This window comes from Xyrauchen texanus, chromosome 9, assembly GCF_025860055.1.
Source record: "Xyrauchen texanus isolate HMW12.3.18 chromosome 9, RBS_HiC_50CHRs, whole genome shotgun sequence".
Taxonomy (NCBI): domain Eukaryota; kingdom Metazoa; phylum Chordata; class Actinopteri; order Cypriniformes; family Catostomidae; genus Xyrauchen; species Xyrauchen texanus.
Window position 1 is genome coordinate 34735549 of NC_068284.1, and position 19039 is coordinate 34754587.

A 19039-nucleotide genomic window follows, 5' to 3' on the forward strand; every position below is an offset into this window, starting at 1 on the left:
AGAGCACAGTAGGAAGTTAGGATGGAACTGAAGCAATTGTAAGCATGAGCACACTTGCATAGGAATAAAAACTAAGAACAAAAAGGGTAGTGAAGGATGATGTGTTCTGGGTGTGTAGAACATTTGCTAATGTATCTACCAGTAAGAGTTGATGATCTTGCAGAAAGCCAGCTCACAGCACATCTTCAGATTACTCTGGTGTTCTGGCAGCTCACTGTTGGTGCACTTGGACGGATCCACTTCACAATTCTCATCTGACTCATACAGTGCTTTAATAAACTCTCCTACAAACCAAAGAACACATTTACAGTATGTTTATTTAGTCTTAATTAGTTAGTAGCCATGGATAATGTTACTAATGCAACAGTTCGGATTCAGATTCTACTTAGAGCTGAAGTGTGTAACTTTTTTAGTGTTAAAAAACTTTCTCCTATCTTAGCTTAATATGCAGAGACAACAATAAGTAAGCCCTCTGTTGGTTAATTTTCTCAAAAATGGTACATACTGTCTCTCTGTAGCATTAACATTACTGTTTGTTTTGAGCATCCCTTTCAGCAGACACAGTAACATTGGAGAGTTTGGGGCAGGGCTATTGATCAACACAAAAAATACCTTTTTTTTTTAGCTTTAATGATTTCTGATTTCTTAACGATTCCATAAACTTAACGATTCCATATTCTTCTGGTAGTTTAAAAGTAGAAAGAAAGGTAAATGTCTGTAATTTTTGCATTTACTACCATCAGCAGCCTGTTTTCAAATGGTTGTTAAATATCTGTGTTAAGGTCAAAATTAATGACACAGATTTAAACATGACAAACCAGAAGTTGAATTATAAAATTACAGCAAAATTGCCTTATTTACCCTTTTACCTAAAACTGCCCTTATTAGAACTGTAGCTTTTAATTCTTCTGTTAAAACTTGTGTTTTATTTCAGATGCCATTTTTATAGTCATTTTAGGGCTTTAGGGTTTACAGCATTGAATCGTCATGGCAATGAAGTCTTCTGGCTATACTTTAGAAACGGTGAGTATTTAACGTTTACGGATTTGCCCCTTCACTTCCATTATAAGTGCATCATTGACAATTTATTTTTGCTTTTTTTTTTTAAGAAAAGGAAGGCAAAGCTTGAATTATTTTTGATGATAATCAAAATTATGCCACAAATGTTGTCAATTGAGCTTAATTTGTTAAGTTAACAAAGAATATTCCTTCAAGTTCAAGTTCTCTTTTAAATATGGATACGGTTCTGGATAAGTTCTGAATATTTATTGTAATATGCTTATATGCCAGAGTAAATATTTTATTTACCTAGTGCATCATGTAGGTACTTCTGTCCCACCAGTTTGAGGTATTCTTCTATGGCTTTGGTGGCTAGCGTGTTCTCCCTAAAGATCAGTACGTCATGGTCACCACAGCGATCTACCTCTGACATCACCAGATCTGTCAGGAAGTCCTGATTGAGATAAAGGTTTAGTAACTTAAAGTTCTGCAATTTCCAACATTCTACTGATGCATAACTCTTAAAGCAAACACAAATGATTACTGCAAAATTTAAAGGGATAGTTCAACCAAAAAGGAAAATTATGTCAATATTTACTCACTCTCAGGTTGTTTTAAACCCATATGATATTCTTTGTCCCATAGAACACAAAAGATGTACAGAATTCGTTAATACTTTTTTAATACAATGAAAGCAAATGGTGACTGAGGCTGTTAATTCCTAATGCCATTATCTCATTTTGTGTTCCACAGAAGAAAGTCATATGAACATTACTGGGTTTGGAACAACATTTGGCCCAGTAAAGAGAAATATAATTTTCATTTTTGAGTGAATTTCATGTGAAATAACTGGCATTGTACCTTTGCCCTTCCTGTGCTTTGCAGTATGTGAACTAGGGCACTCGCCATCTCCTCTTTGTTCTTCACACTGATGACAGGCTCCAACACAGAGCACAACATGGTATAGTTATTGGTCACAAACTCTGCAAATTCCTTGTACTGCTCCATGGGGAGGATGGAGATGGTTTGAAAGCGTGATTTGATGCGGATGGAGGGTCCTCCACCTTTGATTTTGATGGTGGTGGGGGTGCTGACCGGATACCACTTCTCCACAAACTGCCTTCCCATCACTCCCTGCACTGGGATATTGACCAGACCTACATAGTTGTTCTTGTCCTTTTTCTTCTTCTTATCCGCATCACGGTAGATGTGCACAGTGATGCTCTTGACCGAAGGCAGGCTGGAGAATTCAAAGTGCTCACCCCAGAACAGGCAGTCGGAGCGGGTTTTGCTGGTGGTGCGGGCGTATAGCACGTCATCCAGACACAACTCACAGAAATACTTCTTTTTTGGGGGAAGGTCTTTGGCCTCGATGATCCACAGACGAAGGACGTTTTCAGCCCGTCGACGGTTGTCCTGGTGATGGAATGGGAATGATTAACTACAACAGCTCATTTTAAGCATAAATCAAGCAGACATTCCAATGAGTTTGTCTTTTAGATTGATGCAAAAAAATAAAATAAAAAATAACATCTGATAGTCAGTCACCTTATTAGGCTGCACTGTTCTCTTGAGGTTCTCCATCCATTTGTCTCGTTCAGCTGCCGAGGAACAGCTAAAACACTTACTTCCACCCGAGTATGTCACCTGCATGAAGATGGGGGAGGAATACTACAATTTACATCATTTCATTTAACCTAACGTATAGAGCATGCACACAATTAAATACACACTTAAAGTACTGTAGCGGTACCATGACTTAGCGATGGTGACAGATTGTAAAACCATGATGGTACCATGGTTATATAGACCATGGTACCATCTGATTTGTATTTTCATAAACTTTGGTATTTAACTGGTAGTGTATGTATGATCATGGTTCATAAAATTGTATGACTATACATACAATTTTTCCATTATTTATTTTTATGGCAATACTATAAAAAATATTATAAGAGAAAAAATAGAATAAGGTCTCATCTTTAAACATACTCGGTATGTAACATTGTCATCACTGAAAATAATATTCTGGGTTCAATACAAGTTAAGCTTCATCAACACTTTGTGGCATAATGTTAATTACCACAAAACTTAATTTCGACTTGTTCCTCCTTTTCTTAAAGTAAAATTATTTATCTGGGTTACAGTGAGGCATCTTCTAAGGGTTGGTAAATTAGGGTTGCATGATAATTGTTAAAATTATAATCACGATGGAGTGATGGTGGCGTAGTGAGCGAAAGCACAGAACTGGTAAGCAGAAGACTGCAGCAACAACCACCATTGTGTCCTTGAGCAAGGCACTTAACTCCAAGTTGCTTCGGGGGATTGTCCCTGTAATAAGTGCACTATAAGTCGCTTTGAATAAAAGTGTCTGCCAAATGCATAAATGTACCGTAAATCACGATTATTATGTCATTTGAGAATTGTTTCTATATTACAGGTCAGTTGAAGTGAAAATTGACATCCGTACACAAAGCCAAAAAAAATCTAAATAAAAAACTATTTGCTACATTGCCTGGCTCATATTTTCTGCCTGTTAGCTCACTAATCCAGAAGATGGTTATGCTTTATTAACCATGAGAGGCAGAAACCGTGATTGTGGTTGAAATACGATTTATTGTGAAGCCCTACTTACAATGGAGGGTTTAAAAAGGCATTAATACATTAATTCCTCTATGAAGACTTGTGTATCATGTGAGCAGTAAAGTATGTCTTTATATGATTGTTTTAGGGTTTATGACGTTACGTCGTCATGGCAATGAAGTTGGAAAATTGGACAAAGGTTTACACAGGAAAGGTTAGCAAGCGATGTTATCACTCTAAAATCATGTTTACAGACATACGGTTTACATCTTGGAGTTAAACTTTTGAAACAGTATTTTAAAGTTTACAGATTGGCCCTATTCATCTCCATTGTAAGTGCCTAACTGTAATCCAGAATTTTATTTATTTATTTATTTTTTAAGAAAAGGAGGGAACAAGTCCTAGGCTGCTGGTGCCCAGCCGGAGTCTGTGTTAGTAGCCTGCTAGCCTTTTTAGCATTGCTTATCTTTCTGTCTTCAACATTTAACCTTTAATCCCTGCCATTTTTCAGTGCACATCGTCCCCCCCGTTTTATCGTGATTTAATGCATCCACTTTCTATTTTTGTTGCAATTAAACTGCGTGTATTGTACTGTGTGCCCCGTTTTATCCTCTCGGTTACACGGAATATTGCATCTGAAGGGTTTGATTTTAGATCCCCACACCGGTCTACAAAGGGTGTAGTTAAGGGTTTAATTTTCAATTTCCTTTTACCCTTACAAGTTATATATAAGCTTTTATCATCCTCATTTATTTTTATTAATCAATTTTCTATTTTCCTTTTATAATAAGGTGCAAGTAACATGTATGCAATCTGAGGGGTGACTGAGGGTCTGGCCCCATGCCAGGAATGCAATGGCAGTGATAATTTATTTAGCCCGTTTCCCAGAGAATATGTATTTATATTGTACTGCATTTATTCACAAACATTTATGTCTGTTATAATTGTTACATAATCAACAATTGTATACCATTTGATTCTGTGTTAATTAAATCATTATTTGAATGAGAGATTTTAGTTATGAGTTTATAATATCCATGTTTTTATATGATTTGTAAAAGTAACCACTGCATACAACATATCTACCTCATAATCACTGAGCTGAAACTTATGAGTTTCTTTGTGATTTTATTGTCATATTAGGTGACTATGCGGCATTTGGCCTTTTGTGCTTTGATTTTCTCCTTATTTTGTCTTGTTTTTCGCAGATATGAAGGCCCCACTTTCCATCGAGATTAGCGAGAAGGACTCCCGTCCTACAGGAGATAGTGCCTACTCATTGCAATGTCTAATTCATTTATTATTTGGATTGTTTATGGTGCCTGTACCCTATTACATAAGCAAATAAGTTCTGTAAAACCAATGATGGGAACTGATTAATGTTATGGCTAACTAATTATTGTTTGCACAAAGGTGGATACAGACCATATTTATAAAGTGCTAAGATGTTTGACTAAGTGCTCTATCAGAATCTTAGAAACTATTGTACTGTGACACATATGACTATAATTGCTTTTGAATGTTTTTGAATGGGGACTTTTTCCTTTTTTTGAACTACTGGATCCCATTGACTTGTGAGGCTTATTGGAACGGCAGAGAACAATAAGTAAACTCTCTCTCAATTGATTGCAAACTTGAGTCTGAGTATTTATTCCTCAATATTAATATTTACAGCTGCTACCCCCTACAGCTTTATGGTGGATGATGCAGGCAAATTCTTCAGTGTAACCTTGATCAACCATCAACCAATAATAAGGTAGGTAGATATTTAATTGTACGTTAGGGATTGTCTGGTGGAGATATTGAGTAAGTGGTGTGTGGACAGGTATCACACCCTGTAAAAAGAGGGTGAACATAGGACAGCGACACACACACACATACATATATATATATGTATTATATATATATATATATATATATATATATATATATATATATATATATACACACACACACATACATAGTGATAGTGTTTGACTAACTGGGGCCCAGGTCAGAAGCAGACAAACTGGTTAATGACCATCTGCTAGCTGCCTTGAAATGTCACACAGGTCACATAAACTACAACACAGAGACTGTATCATCTAGATATCACATAGAGACTGTGCCTGTTCCCTGAAATACCAAACAAAAAACCCTCATTAATTAATTTAGAAAAAAATTGGATTGATATCAAATTTGAACATAACAAATAAATTAAAGATAAACATCATATAAAAGGTAGGGCTACTAAACATGAGATTGCTTTCATTCTAAGCACTAATTGTAAATCAAATTATTACAGATTATATTTTAGATTCACCCTGTTTGTTTGAAACCCAGCATAGACCGGATTCATATGTTAAATGAGGCTACTCCCTAAGGTTATTGTTATAAACATGAGCATCACCTGAAAGTTCAAGCATGAGGTGTTGCTACAATTTGCAGTAATGTTTTTGGTGTTACTCAGAGAATTTGCCAATTTTCTGTCAGATCTAGTAGTTACTGTGGATGGAGCTTTAATCGTTAGTGACTTCAACATTAACATAGATAAAGAAAATGATACACTGGGAATAGCATTTATCAATATTATCCACTCTGTTGGGGTCAGACAAAATGTGACAGGATTAACTCATCACCATAATCATATGCTAGAATTAATTCTGTCATATGGTATTGATGTTAATAATATAGCAATTCTGCAGCAGAGTGATGACATCTCAGATCAATTCCTCATCTTGTATGCTGCGCTTAGCAAAGGTCACTCAATCTATGTGGTGTTATTGATCGGGTAGAACTATTCTTTTGACCAAAAAAAATAGCTTCACTAATAACCTTTAAGATTTGTCTCAAATACTCTAAAACATTTAGAAGAATGAAGTAATCACAAAAAATATAGATAGTCTTCTCTAGCACTCTTTATAGTGTCGCCCACCTTCGATTCAAGAAAATGAAAGAAAATCCCTACTAATTTCTGGACTAAAACCTCTAAAAATAAGAACCTCAAGACTAGTTTATTGTAATACATTAGAGGGAAGATGTCCTGCAGGTTCCATAAATAAACTTCAGTTAGTTCAAAATGCAGCAGCTAGAATGCTGAGTAGAACCAAGAAATATGATCATATATCAGTCCAATCTTTGAATGTCTACTTTGGCTACATGTTAAATTTAATATTCATTTTAAAATACGTGTAAATACTTACAAAGCCTTGAAGGGCCTAGCTCCACAGTACTTATGTTGTGACCCATCATGCTATATTTAATCACGCTCACCAAGATCGCAAAATTTTGGCCTGTTAATAATACCTAGAATATCAAAAACCACAAAAGGAAGTAGATCCCTTTCTTATTTGACTCCTAACCTATGGAATATTCTTCCAAAGATGGTTTAGGACACACTCTCTCGGTTTAATTATAGACTAAAGACTAATCTATTCAGCCAGGCATACACCTATTTTATCTATCAACTCATAGCTATGCTGCATTAGTTAGTTCGACAGAACAAGAAACACATCTCATATTCTATAAGAATGACATCCAGGCTAATAGTATTGTATTTGTTTCCCTGTCTTAACCGGAACCAGCTCCGATCCTGCCTGATGCCCGACTCCGATCCTGCCTGATGCCCGACTCCCACTACAATGTGTTGCTGAGTGATGACTAACTGCTGCCAGTGCCAGCCAGATATCACTTCAGTCTACTACGATGGACTTCACAGAGGATGAACTTATACCATCACCCAACGTCAGACATGGGACACTTCACTGGACACTGCCTGAAACTTGGACTTAAGATGGACTCCATCGGAAATTAAACTGCCACAAGTTTAGTCAAACTGCAGTGCGCCTTACTGACCTCTGCCTGCATCACCTTGGTCAAAGGATGGACTACACACTTAAAATGGAAAACGTAGATAAGAAATTAATTGCAGCCTTCATCAGCCAAATAGCAAAAGACAATGCATCTGTTTGCACTTCCGCAGTTAATTAAGAATGTAAATTCTAATACTTTAGTCATTAATCTTACAGTTAATACAATATATTTTTGTTAAACATTGGCCTCTAACACTTAGTTAGTTTACTAACTTTAAATCTTGACTTGTACTACACAAATAACTAATATTGGTTCCCCCCAAGGTTATTTTCCTCCTTTAACCAACATCTTGTGGAGTTTTGTGTTCCTTGCCACAGTCACCTTAAGCTTACTCACTGGGGGTCTAAAAAATATATAATTATTTTTTTTAAACTGCACTATTATGACCTCGAAGACATTACTAAATTACAGCTTTTTCTGTTGAAGCATAATTTTCTGTAAAGCTGCTTTGAAATTATGTGTGTTGTGAAAAGCACTATACAAATAAAAATGACTTTACTTGAAGTCTAAATTCATTTTTTGTGGTAATAAACATTATGCCACAAATCCTGTCAATTGAGCTTAAGTTGTATTGAACACGGAATATCCCAACATTTGACCCTCTAGCATTATGTTTTTACAGGCGGAAACTGAAAATAATATTTAAAGAGGAATCACCGATGGCCAAGATAATGCAAATAGAGTATACACATAATATAATTTAATGACAGTGAATGTGATGATGCAAAATTGCTCAAATTAAAAGAAAAATTATTTTACACAATATTAACTTAATGCTGAAGTATGTTATTTCTGCGCCACCGAACGGAATTGTAAAAATGAACAATGTTTTGAAAACATACATGCATACGCCCCTTGTCTGGAGTTGTTCAAAAAGTCAGACAGTCCCTCCAACTCACGCTATTGGTTGATTAACGTTGTTGGGGCAGGTCAAATCGGGTCGATCAAAACAAACACAGGAATTTTTTAAGTGCCACAGATATAGTACAGTTTTCAAGAAAATTTACCTATGAATGGATTTCTTATAGTTGTCAGCGCTCTGCATAGAAGAAAGCCTTTGGCAAGATTGTATCGATAATCAACTGTAATCTTAAAAGGTGCATAATTCTTTCCTCATTAAAAAAAACCCTTTTTTTTTATACAAAAAATTTTTCACTGACCCCCTTGCACCCAATTGCGGCCTACTGTGTGTCCCCAAACTGTCTTAAAAGACTCTAAAGACAGAACTGAAATTAACACCAAAAGGTTAAGTTGGACATTGTACCTCAAAGCAGAAGTCCTGTCCAAGTAAGCTGCTGTGTAAGGGTTTGATATAGATGTCCTCCTCCATACTCAGATCGAGTGCTTCAACAGTGCTGCCTGGACTCAACAAAGACTCATGGGAACAGGATTCTTTCAGTTTGGGCAGGCCTCGTGGCCTACAACACACACATACAAACAGCAAATGTTTATACAACTTTAACTGAATTATGCAAGACTGAGACACTGGATTAAGACAGATCAGCATCATTTAATTCTAATTACATCCTCTACAACAATTCTGATATTTAGTTTTCCTTACTGGGTCCACCATGTCATTAGCCGCAAGAGATTTCAACCACAATTAATAAAATATAGTCTTGCCTCTGCTGAAAGTGTTTCAATATACAAATCTAATAAAATTATAACATGGGCATGTCTTGCTATGAACTCACTTGAGCAAAGAGAAAAACCAAGAGATGAATACAAAGTACGGCCACTAGGGGTCAGCAAAAACAGAGCGAGATGGTTTCAGTCAAGAAAATTAACCAAGGATTCAGTAAAAATACCCAATATTCCTTAAATACATCTTAGCTTAGTTAAAGCAACATTTTTGTTCAACACCAGCTGAAACGTAAAAAAAATACTTTCCAGAATCTGTGTTTCCAAAGAGTTTATACCTACGAAAAACAACTAAAGATCCAACTGAAGGAGTATCCCCAGAGCATATTAGTATATTATTGCATCCCCTGAAGACAAAAGGTGACTTTAACAGGTATTATGTTGTTTCACATCATTCTTCATTGCAGGTGTAGCACTGTTCTGCCGTAGCTCAGGTGAGGTTGTAGAGGAGGGCAGGAAGGTCGAACTTGATGGGGATAAACAAGAAAGAAGGCTGGCCAATCCAAAATTCCCATGAGAATGTTACCATAGAGACAGCCCTATGAGGAGCTGAGGATGAGCTGACTACACAAACATCTCAAACACTTTAACCCACAGACACCCGCCTCACACCTGCCCAACTGCCACACTTGCACAACATCCACACCTTGACATTTCTCACATGGTTAGTTTTGTTTATTCATGATAAATTCTGCAATTTGTTACATGTGTTGAGTATCTTTCAATGAAAAAATAAGAAGTCCAGAGCAGAAATAAAACAATCATGTAAATTTTGTTCTGCTTTTTCACAAATATATACAAGACAAGCCTTAGGTCCTGTTCTGTCTAGACACCGTGTCGTAATACCATCTATAATGGATGCTTGCACAAACAGAATAAACCCACACAAAGTATCTGTTGGAGAGCAAGTTGGTCAGGAACATCCAGTGACACAAATATGTATTCTGTACATTTAGCAATGTGTGGGTGCTTCTAGTGTGAAGGGCATTTTCAGGAACAATGTATATAATATGTAGTGCTGTAAGTCGATTAAAATGTTTAATCGTGATTCATCGCAGATTTTAAAAGGGCTGAAATTTGACACCATATTTACCTTTCAATTATTTTTTTAAAAGATTCAATTATTGCCATCTTAGGAAAAAATATGTACTTATTTAATAATTGTACTTTATTAAAATTTTCTAAGCAATGCCTTCAAAAATATTAAGACAATGCTCTAAAATATCACCAATTCAAGTAACATTAAACATTTCCCAAAGTCTAAGTGGGAGTTTGAATCTAGTCCTCACATAGGTTACATATTCATTGCAATGGGCATTAAATCCCTTAAACTCTCATCCTCCACAATATTAATTTGCCGGTAGACCATGGCTATCCGCTTTATTACAGCAATCGTGATGCGGAGTTCATGATTCACATCAGGGCATCAAAGCCAGCATCGTGCGCCATTTGGAACTCACCATGAAAAGCTCTTGAAAATGTCTGATTCTGCGTTTGAGTGATAGTAAAGACTTGACTTGCTTATGTGGTCATTAAAATGTGCCTTACATAGGCTGATTTTGTACATCAGCTAGTGTTAAGAGTGTCTTTCTCCATTTTATCAGTGACAGGGAAGCGCTGTCAGAGATTATTTTGTTTATCGAGATAACAACCTCTGCGGCTCTATCCTAGGAGAGAGCATAATATCAATTAGCGTGTTCTGCCCATAGAATGTCTACGATTGCTGAACACATGTAACGTATGTGACTTTATTTTTATATTATTTAGGTTTCTGTACCTTATTTTGTTGTGGATGTTTCAATGTGAATACTGGATTTACACTTTTCAGAGAGCTCAATAAAACATTCAATTTATATTTTGGTTGCATTTGTGACATAGTAAATGTAATTCATTGTGTGAAATAGGCACATAATATTGAATTATCAATCGCAGTAGACTTTTGAGGTCTGAAAAAAAAGTGCCATTTCATACCCTGCATATAACTAACAATAGATTCTTCAACAGTACATGCACAATACATTAGCTACACTGCAGTACAAGAGTGTTTTACAAATTATTTATTTAATTCATCCATCCATACAAAAAATGTCCATTAAGGGGAATTTTCCATTAAGGAGAATCCATACAAAAAAAAAATGCAGCATCATCATTTTATGTGATTTAAAATACATTTTCTCAAAATTAAATAATCAAATATAAATTATTTATATATATATATAATAATAATAATAAGGACCACCTATAATAGAATATAAAGAGCTATAGTATATCAGATGTTTTAGTACAGGGGCATTTTTGTAATCACATTTTTAATTTCGGGGACATTTGTGTCACTTTCAAAGGCTTTTTTGCCACAAGCCACCCTTAATTTCTGGCACTGCAAACATCTAGTCATCCATGAATCCTCCCTGTATTTCTTTCCCTCTCGTTTTTACATAGGTGTCTTACACTGAATAGGACAGCTGATGCAGAAACTGAGAAGGAAAGAAGGCTCACTTCCAGCTTTCGATACGTTTCACCTGCTCTGACTCTAAGAGCTCAGCATATCAATGCACAGTCCGCATCCGGACAAAGCTCTTCCACAAAATGCAGGAAATCTGATAATTCCACTGAGACACGACAGGCACAACATGAACTTCAGTGCCACAGTTTTTGAGAAAATTAACCTATGAATGGCTTATAATTGTCTCTGCATATAAAGCTATTAAGCATTTTAACAACAAAAAAAAGAAAATCACATACTGAGTGGTGGCTCAGTGGTTGAGGCTCAGGGTTACTGACCAGAAGGTCGGGGGTTCAAGCCCCAGCACCACCAAGATGCCACTGTTGGGCCCTTGAGCAAGGCACTTAACTCCAGGTTGCTCCAGGGGGTTTGTCCCTGTAATAAGTGCACTGTAAGTCGCTTTGGATAAAAGCGTCTGCCAAATGCATAAATGTAAATAAATGTAAATGTACTTAAGCTTTAAGCTAAGAAAGAAGAAAACTGCCCTTTTCCAGAGAGAAGTTCAGTTAACTGGATGCACTTGGCTCTCCTATGCAGAGATATTGTACCCTCAATAATAAATGGAAGGACACTTTAGAATCACCATCAGGCAGTGTTGGGCAAGTTACTAAAAAATTGTAAGTCAACTATTAATTACTTCTCTAAAATGTTAATCAGAAGCTTTACTGACTATTCCATGAAAAAAGTAAATCACATAATTTACACTTCAAAATGTACTTTTAACTTACTTTCTAAAAAACTTTTCCTGACATTTAATTGTAGAAAACTTTCCCTGTCTTAGGTCAGTTAGGATCACTACTTTATTTCCCAGTGGGTCAGAAGTTTACATACACTTTATTAGTATTTGGTAGCATTGTCTTTAAAATGTTTAACTTGGGTCAAATACGTTGGGTAGCCTTCCACAAGCATCTCAAGCGTCAGGTTTGTAGGCCTCCTTGCTCGCACACACTTTTTCAGATCTGCCAACAAATTTCGGATGGCCACTCCAATACTTTGACTTAGTTGTCTTTAAGCCATTTTGCCGCGGTATTTGGCAGTATGCTTGGAGTCATTCTCCATTGGGAAGACCCATTTGCGACCAAGCTTTAACTTCCTGGCTGATGTCTTGAGATGTTGTTTCAATATATCCACATAATTTTCCTTCCTCATGATGCTATCTATTTTGGGAAGGGCATCAGTCCTCCAGCAGCAAAGCACCCTTACAACATGATGCTGCCTCCCCCACGCTTCAAATTTGAGATGGGGTTCTTCGGCTTGCAAGACTCATCCTTTTTCCTCCAAACATAACGATAGTTATTATGGCTAAACAGTTCAATTTTTGTTTAATTAGACCAGAGGACATTTCTCCAAAAAAGTAAGATCTTTGTCCCCATGTGCACTTGCAAACGGTAGTCTGGCTTTTTTATGGAGGTTTTGGAGCAGTGGCTTCTTCCTTGCTGAGTATCTTTTCAAGTTATGTCGATATAGGACTCGTTTTATAGTGGATATAGATACTTGCATATCTGTTTCCACAAGCATCTTCACAAGGTCCTTTGCTATTGTTCTGTTCTTCACACCAAATTACGTTCATCTCTAAGAGACAGAATGCATCACCTTCCTGAGCGATATAATGGCTGAGAGTCCCTTGGTGTTTATACTATTGTTTTTACAGATGAACGTGGTACCTTCAGGCATTTGGAAATTGCTCCCAAGTATGAACCAAATTGTGGAGGATTTGGCTGATTTTTTTGATTTTCCCATGATGTCAAGTAAAGAGTCACTGAGTTTGAATTTAGGCCTTAAAATTCTTCCACAGGTACATGTCCTATCAGAAGCTAATTGGCTAAAGGCTTGATATAATTTTCTGGAATATTCCAAGCTGCTTAAAGACACAGTTAACTTGGTGTATATAAATTTCTGACACACTGGAATTGTGATATAGTCAATTAAAAGTGAAACAATCCGTCTGTAAACAGTTGTTGGACAAATTACTTATGTCATGCACAAAGTAGATTTCCTAAATGACTTGCCAAAACTATAGTTTTCTAATATTATATCTGTGGAGTGATTCGAAAATTAGTTTTAATGACTTCACCCGAAGTGTATGTAAACTTATAACATATGATCATACTTGATGTTTTAAATGTATTCTGAACAATTATTACTTTAGAAATGTGTAAATTTTAGAAAGTTTTGTACATAAAATTAATTACCTTAATTGAATTTCCTTAAGTTATGTGATTACAATAATTTTAATTGTAATGCATTAGACTACCTTTACACTAGTTTTTATATTTTTAACACTTTTACACTTATTTACTCAAATTAATTTGTGATCAGATTACACCCAATTCTAACAAAATCCTTTTGAGCTCCACAGAAGAAAAAAAAACATGTTTTGAGCGACAGTAACAAGAAAATGACAGCATTTTCATTATTGGTAAACTATTCTTTTAAACACACATGTCCTTGATGAGTGAACGCAGTGACAAATATGTGGATATGTCAGAGCTGTAATTCATCTCAATCAGACTGGCATGTGTTCCTCTATCATGTGCGTGCACACACACACACCTTCCAAGCATTACTGTAAAAGCTAGAGCTCAATTTTACATCCAAATAAACAGATGAACTCAATCCACATGAAGCAATGTGAGAAATCAGCGTTTTAGGAATAACCATCTTTATCGATTGCATCTCTCTCATCTGTAGTTTAACCACAGCAGATGTGGCCATTAGAGTACAGCAGTATATATGGCAACAGCAAACAACCAAACCAGAGCCCACAGTTCCCATCCATTTACATTAATAGATTTGGCAGATGCTTTTATCCACTGCATTCAAGATATTCCTTTTATCAGTATGTGTTCCTTGTGCATTGAAACCATGACTTTGGTGTTTCTAGCACAATGCTCTACCAGGAACTAGAGAAAAACATAAAATATAATCCAGTCTTAAACACAAACAGAAGCGCTGGAAATACAACTCCTAGTTTGTCATCACAAGTAACCAGTCCTAATTCACCCCTCAGGCCTGAGAGACATTGATTGTACAGTAATGATGCAAAAGTGCCTTTCCCTAATGATATTAACAGCACTGCTAAACCATTAATCCTTCAGCTAAAGCAAGATTTACAGGATTAACACACCCAGTTGTGACATGGCATACATTTAAATCAAGAGTAAATCAAACAAATCAAAAGAAAACAGAGGGAAAAAATAAAATAAAAATCACTGTCCACATCATTGTTTTGTGATGATTCAAGGGAAGGATGACATTGGACAGACCATTAGAGGGCAGTAAATTACTGGTCTTAAGATAAAGCCTGAGCTTTTGTTCTGGAGTTGCTCTGAACATTATAGACCGACACTGGACACACTTACTCTCTATTTTTTATGTTAGAATAATAGTAAAGTCATCTAAACTATTAAATAATTTAAGCAAATCAAAACTCACTTTAATTTAGCTTCTTCAAGACCTTTCTTGAGATTACAGCTTTGCACATTCTGGGGATTCTATAAACTAACTTCTTGTGTTGCCACATGGGATGTTTTTAAACAGTATTGAAGGCTTGTTGACCACTTTTCCTTCACTATTGGTCCAACTGATCCATTTATTATTATTTTATAATTAACTATAGTTTTGTAAATTAATACTAAAATTTCATACTAATTTCCAGTATTTTAGAATAGGCCTTTTAGATCAGAAGGTCTTTAGGATCATGAGATCAAGAAACATGCATTCAGTCATGCGTGTCCAAATTGATTATCTGATTGTCAGATTATTGTGCAGAGTGAGCAGATGAATTTTAAATAATTGCAAAAAGCTTCATTGGCCAAAAAAATGAATGATCACAAAAACCCAAATTTCACAGTGTTTTGGCCCTAGCATAAAATGACCAGCCAACATAATTTCACTAATCATATCAGCATATATAACAATCTACAATAAACATCAGATTTACACAACACAATTTACAAAACTAATATACACATAATTACATATTAGTTTTGTAAATTGTGTTGTGTAAATCTGATGATGAGTGTAACGTAGTTCAATGGGAAGGAGGCGGCGAGAACCGGATTGATGATATAAATAATATTTTAATGATTAACTTAAACAAAAACAAAGACACACACATGACGGACATGTCCGTAGACGATCTCTCTCTCCCCCACACAATCCTCCGTAGTCGGCCTTTATCCCTCTCGGAGGCTTGATTAGCCTGATAAGGGACCATCGTCAATATAATTTAAATATACACTCACCGACCAATTTATAAAGGTACACCTGTACACCTACTTATTCATGCGATTATCTTATCAGCCAATCATGAGGCAGCAGTGCAATGCATAAAATCATGTAGATACAGGTCAGGAGCTTCAGTTAATGTTCACATCAGCTATCAGAATGGGGAAAATAATTTGATCTCAGTAATTCTGAGCATGGCATGATTTTTGGTGCTAGACGGGCTGGATGACATCGGGCTCTACTTCTGTCAGCCAAGAACAGAGCAGAGGCTGCAGTGGGTACAAGCTCTCAAAAACTGAGAGTTTTGGACTCTAATCGGACTGGGAAAATGAATCGTTAGATTAATCGATGCATCGAAAAAATAATCGCTAGATTAATCGTTTAAAAAATAATCGTTTATCCCAGCCCTAAAACAGATGGTAGGCCCACTGCAGTCTCAGATTTCTGTTCTTGGCTGACAGAAGTGGAAACTGATGTTGTCTTCTGCTATTGAAGCTCATCCGCCTCAAGGTTTGATGTGTTGTGCATTCTGAGATGCTATTCTGCTCATTACAATTGTACAGAGTACCAGCCTTTCTGTACAGAGCCTTTCTGTCAGCTCAAACTAATCTGGCCATTCTCCATTGACCTCTCTCATCAACATGGTATTTCCGTTCACAGCACTGCTGCCCGCTGGATGTTTTTCTGTTTTTGGCACCATTCTGAGTAAACTCTAGAAACTGTTGTGTGTGAAAATCCCAGGAGATCAGCAGTTACAGAAATACTCAAACCAGCCCACCTGGCAATAAAAATCATGCCACGGTCGAAATCATTGAGATCAAAATGTTTCCCTATTCTGATGGTTGATGTGAACATTAACTGAAGCTCCAAACCTGTATCTGAAGGATTGTATTCATTGCACTCATGCCAAACTTTGGCTAAATAGATAATTGCATGAAAAATTAGGTGTACAGGTGTACCTAATAAATTGGTGTAGGAGTGTAGGCTATAATGATAGGTAATAAAATGCATACAAAACAGAAAGCAACAGTCTGATTCCAGAAGTAAAAATAATATTTATTTAAAGACAGAACTAGCATGAGCTCTGATATGTTAATCAATGGTACATGCCTCCATTAAAGCAATCGGTCTGCATCATTTCAACTCCATTTCTTAAAAATTACATTTAATATCAGAATTACTGGTGAATAACTACATTATCCATAATCCACCAGAGAATGATCCACCAATCAGATAAATCACAGCCAACAATGCATGCCAAACAAGCTCTGAAGCGACCGCCCACTCTCATGATATACTAGGAATGATGCAATTGAGTCCGTCTTCCTACACTTCAAAACTACTTGTATATTTTCAAATATCAGAATATTTTTGCAATACAAATTAAATATATTGTTTCTATACTTTAACAACTTTAAATCAATAGTTCTATATATTTTCATTGTGTTTAATTTGATTACATCATTCGAGGTGCTTCGTGGGATTGTAGTTTGGATCCTCAATAAAAAGATGTTAAGTACACAGTCTTGTAAATTTTGTCCAAAATATTTAGAAACAGAAAAATGTAATATACATTGACAAGGCTGTTGGCATATTTGTGAATCAACATTAGGTGGAATAAAACTTGTTAATTGGCCAAGAGGACTAGTCAATTGAAATGGCCATATATTGACTGATTAATCACCTGGCTCATATTTCTGTCAATCTTTAGTGTTGGTAACTCAATACTGAAGAAAAAATACCTAATCAACAGTAACTATCAACTATAAAAAAGTCAGGGGTCAGTAATGAAGCTAATTGATTAAAAGAAATCTATTTACCAGTGTAATATATCATCACAATGTCAGACAACTTGCTTTAAATTGATTATTAGAAAGGTAAATATTCTTGTTGAAATCTGGGTGGAGACACAGCGTCACAATGATTGAGGGAAAATGAATGTGGTATTAAGTTCAGTGTAAACTTAAGAGAAACAAACCAGCGAAAGCTGTACCTGTCGTTTTCTGTTGGTTGCAATGATGGTAGTCTAAAGCTTGTGTTGCGGTCAAGCTTTGTCTGACTCTTCGTCCTTTTGATGGATCCTTTCAGTCGTTTACTTAAAAAACCCTGTGAGGTAGAAAAGGAGAGAAAGTCAGGTGTGTTGCTTTAAGGAACTCGTGTTCATAGTGAGTCGGTGAATGACGGACTGAGCATGATGGCGTGTGACTGTGCACTGTATGAGTCAAGCTTACTCAAGATTAAGTGTCTGCATATGACAAAAAAGTGATGATAAATTATGCATGGAGACTCTAAATCCTGAACGTATCACAAAGAAAACACCACCATCACAGTGAAGCAGAATGTAACTTCACAAAGACTTTTCAGACTGTTTTCGACAGACATATAGGTCGATCTTGGACTTGAAAATGCACTTGCACAGAGTAATAAAATGCCGTCTGAATGGTTAACTGTCTGCATGTAGCACAGTCAGTGCTTGCTCAATGACTTAAAGGAAAATAAAATATTAATAAGTAACCAATAAGTCGGTGAGTACAAAAGGCCACCTGCGTATTTTTATATGAGTAATATCTGGCTCTAGGTCAGTATGAGTTGTTCTGACAAGGGTGTTATTTTCAAAACAGGAATGAAGGAAAAATGTACTCTCAGCCTATTTAGCATTGCCTTATTCATTTAAAACCAATGTTAGAGTGTTAGAAGTTCATTCTAAGTTAGTAGGTGGAACAGCTCAAATTATTAATAAATATATTTAATAAAGAAAATGGATATTAATCTTAACCATTTTATACATTCTATAGCCACTTTCATGTATGAAACCTGGTAAATTGCAGTAAAATTGTTGGATTGCCTTACTGGTAAATGTACCACATCTGCTATTCACACATGCACTGGCTTTCTGTCTCTTTCCATTTTGCCACCATTCACACATCAGCACTAAAATACCATTAAACTCTTGAGATGTAGTTATTTATTTTATTGGTTGACAAATTTCTTCATATCGTCCCCATTCTAGGAGACGTATGATGACAGACGTAAACAAACATGGATGTCTAAAACCATTAGAGGGTGATATAACAACTACAGGTGGCTTAAATGTTACAATGATAACATTTCAAGTTGCACCAGATCCTGTATGAATAAGCAGAGCTTGTATTAACCTTATTCTCCATCACTTGCCTATTTTTTAAAACACTGACAAAATTCTAAATGCTGTCAGTCATTTTGGCATATAAA

General features: G+C 36.1%; 1 protein-coding gene across 10 annotated transcripts in view; it reads right to left on the reverse strand.

The window, feature by feature from the left end:
* Positions 1-19039, reverse strand: part of LOC127648999 (ras GTPase-activating protein nGAP-like) — a 118832-nt gene that overhangs the window by 13282 nt on the left and 86511 nt on the right. For all 10 annotated transcript variants that reach the window (XM_052133876.1, XM_052133875.1, XM_052133874.1 and 7 more), the window contains 6 exons: positions 17802-17914; positions 8699-8852; positions 2548-2646; positions 1861-2415; positions 1309-1453; positions 140-284 (listed from right to left, as the gene is read on the reverse strand). In XM_052133876.1, the coding sequence (XP_051989836.1) occupies positions 140-284; positions 1309-1453; positions 1861-2415; positions 2548-2646; positions 8699-8852; positions 17802-17914 (1211 nt within the window). The remainder of the gene's footprint in view (positions 1-139; positions 285-1308; positions 1454-1860; positions 2416-2547; positions 2647-8698; positions 8853-17801; positions 17915-19039) is intronic.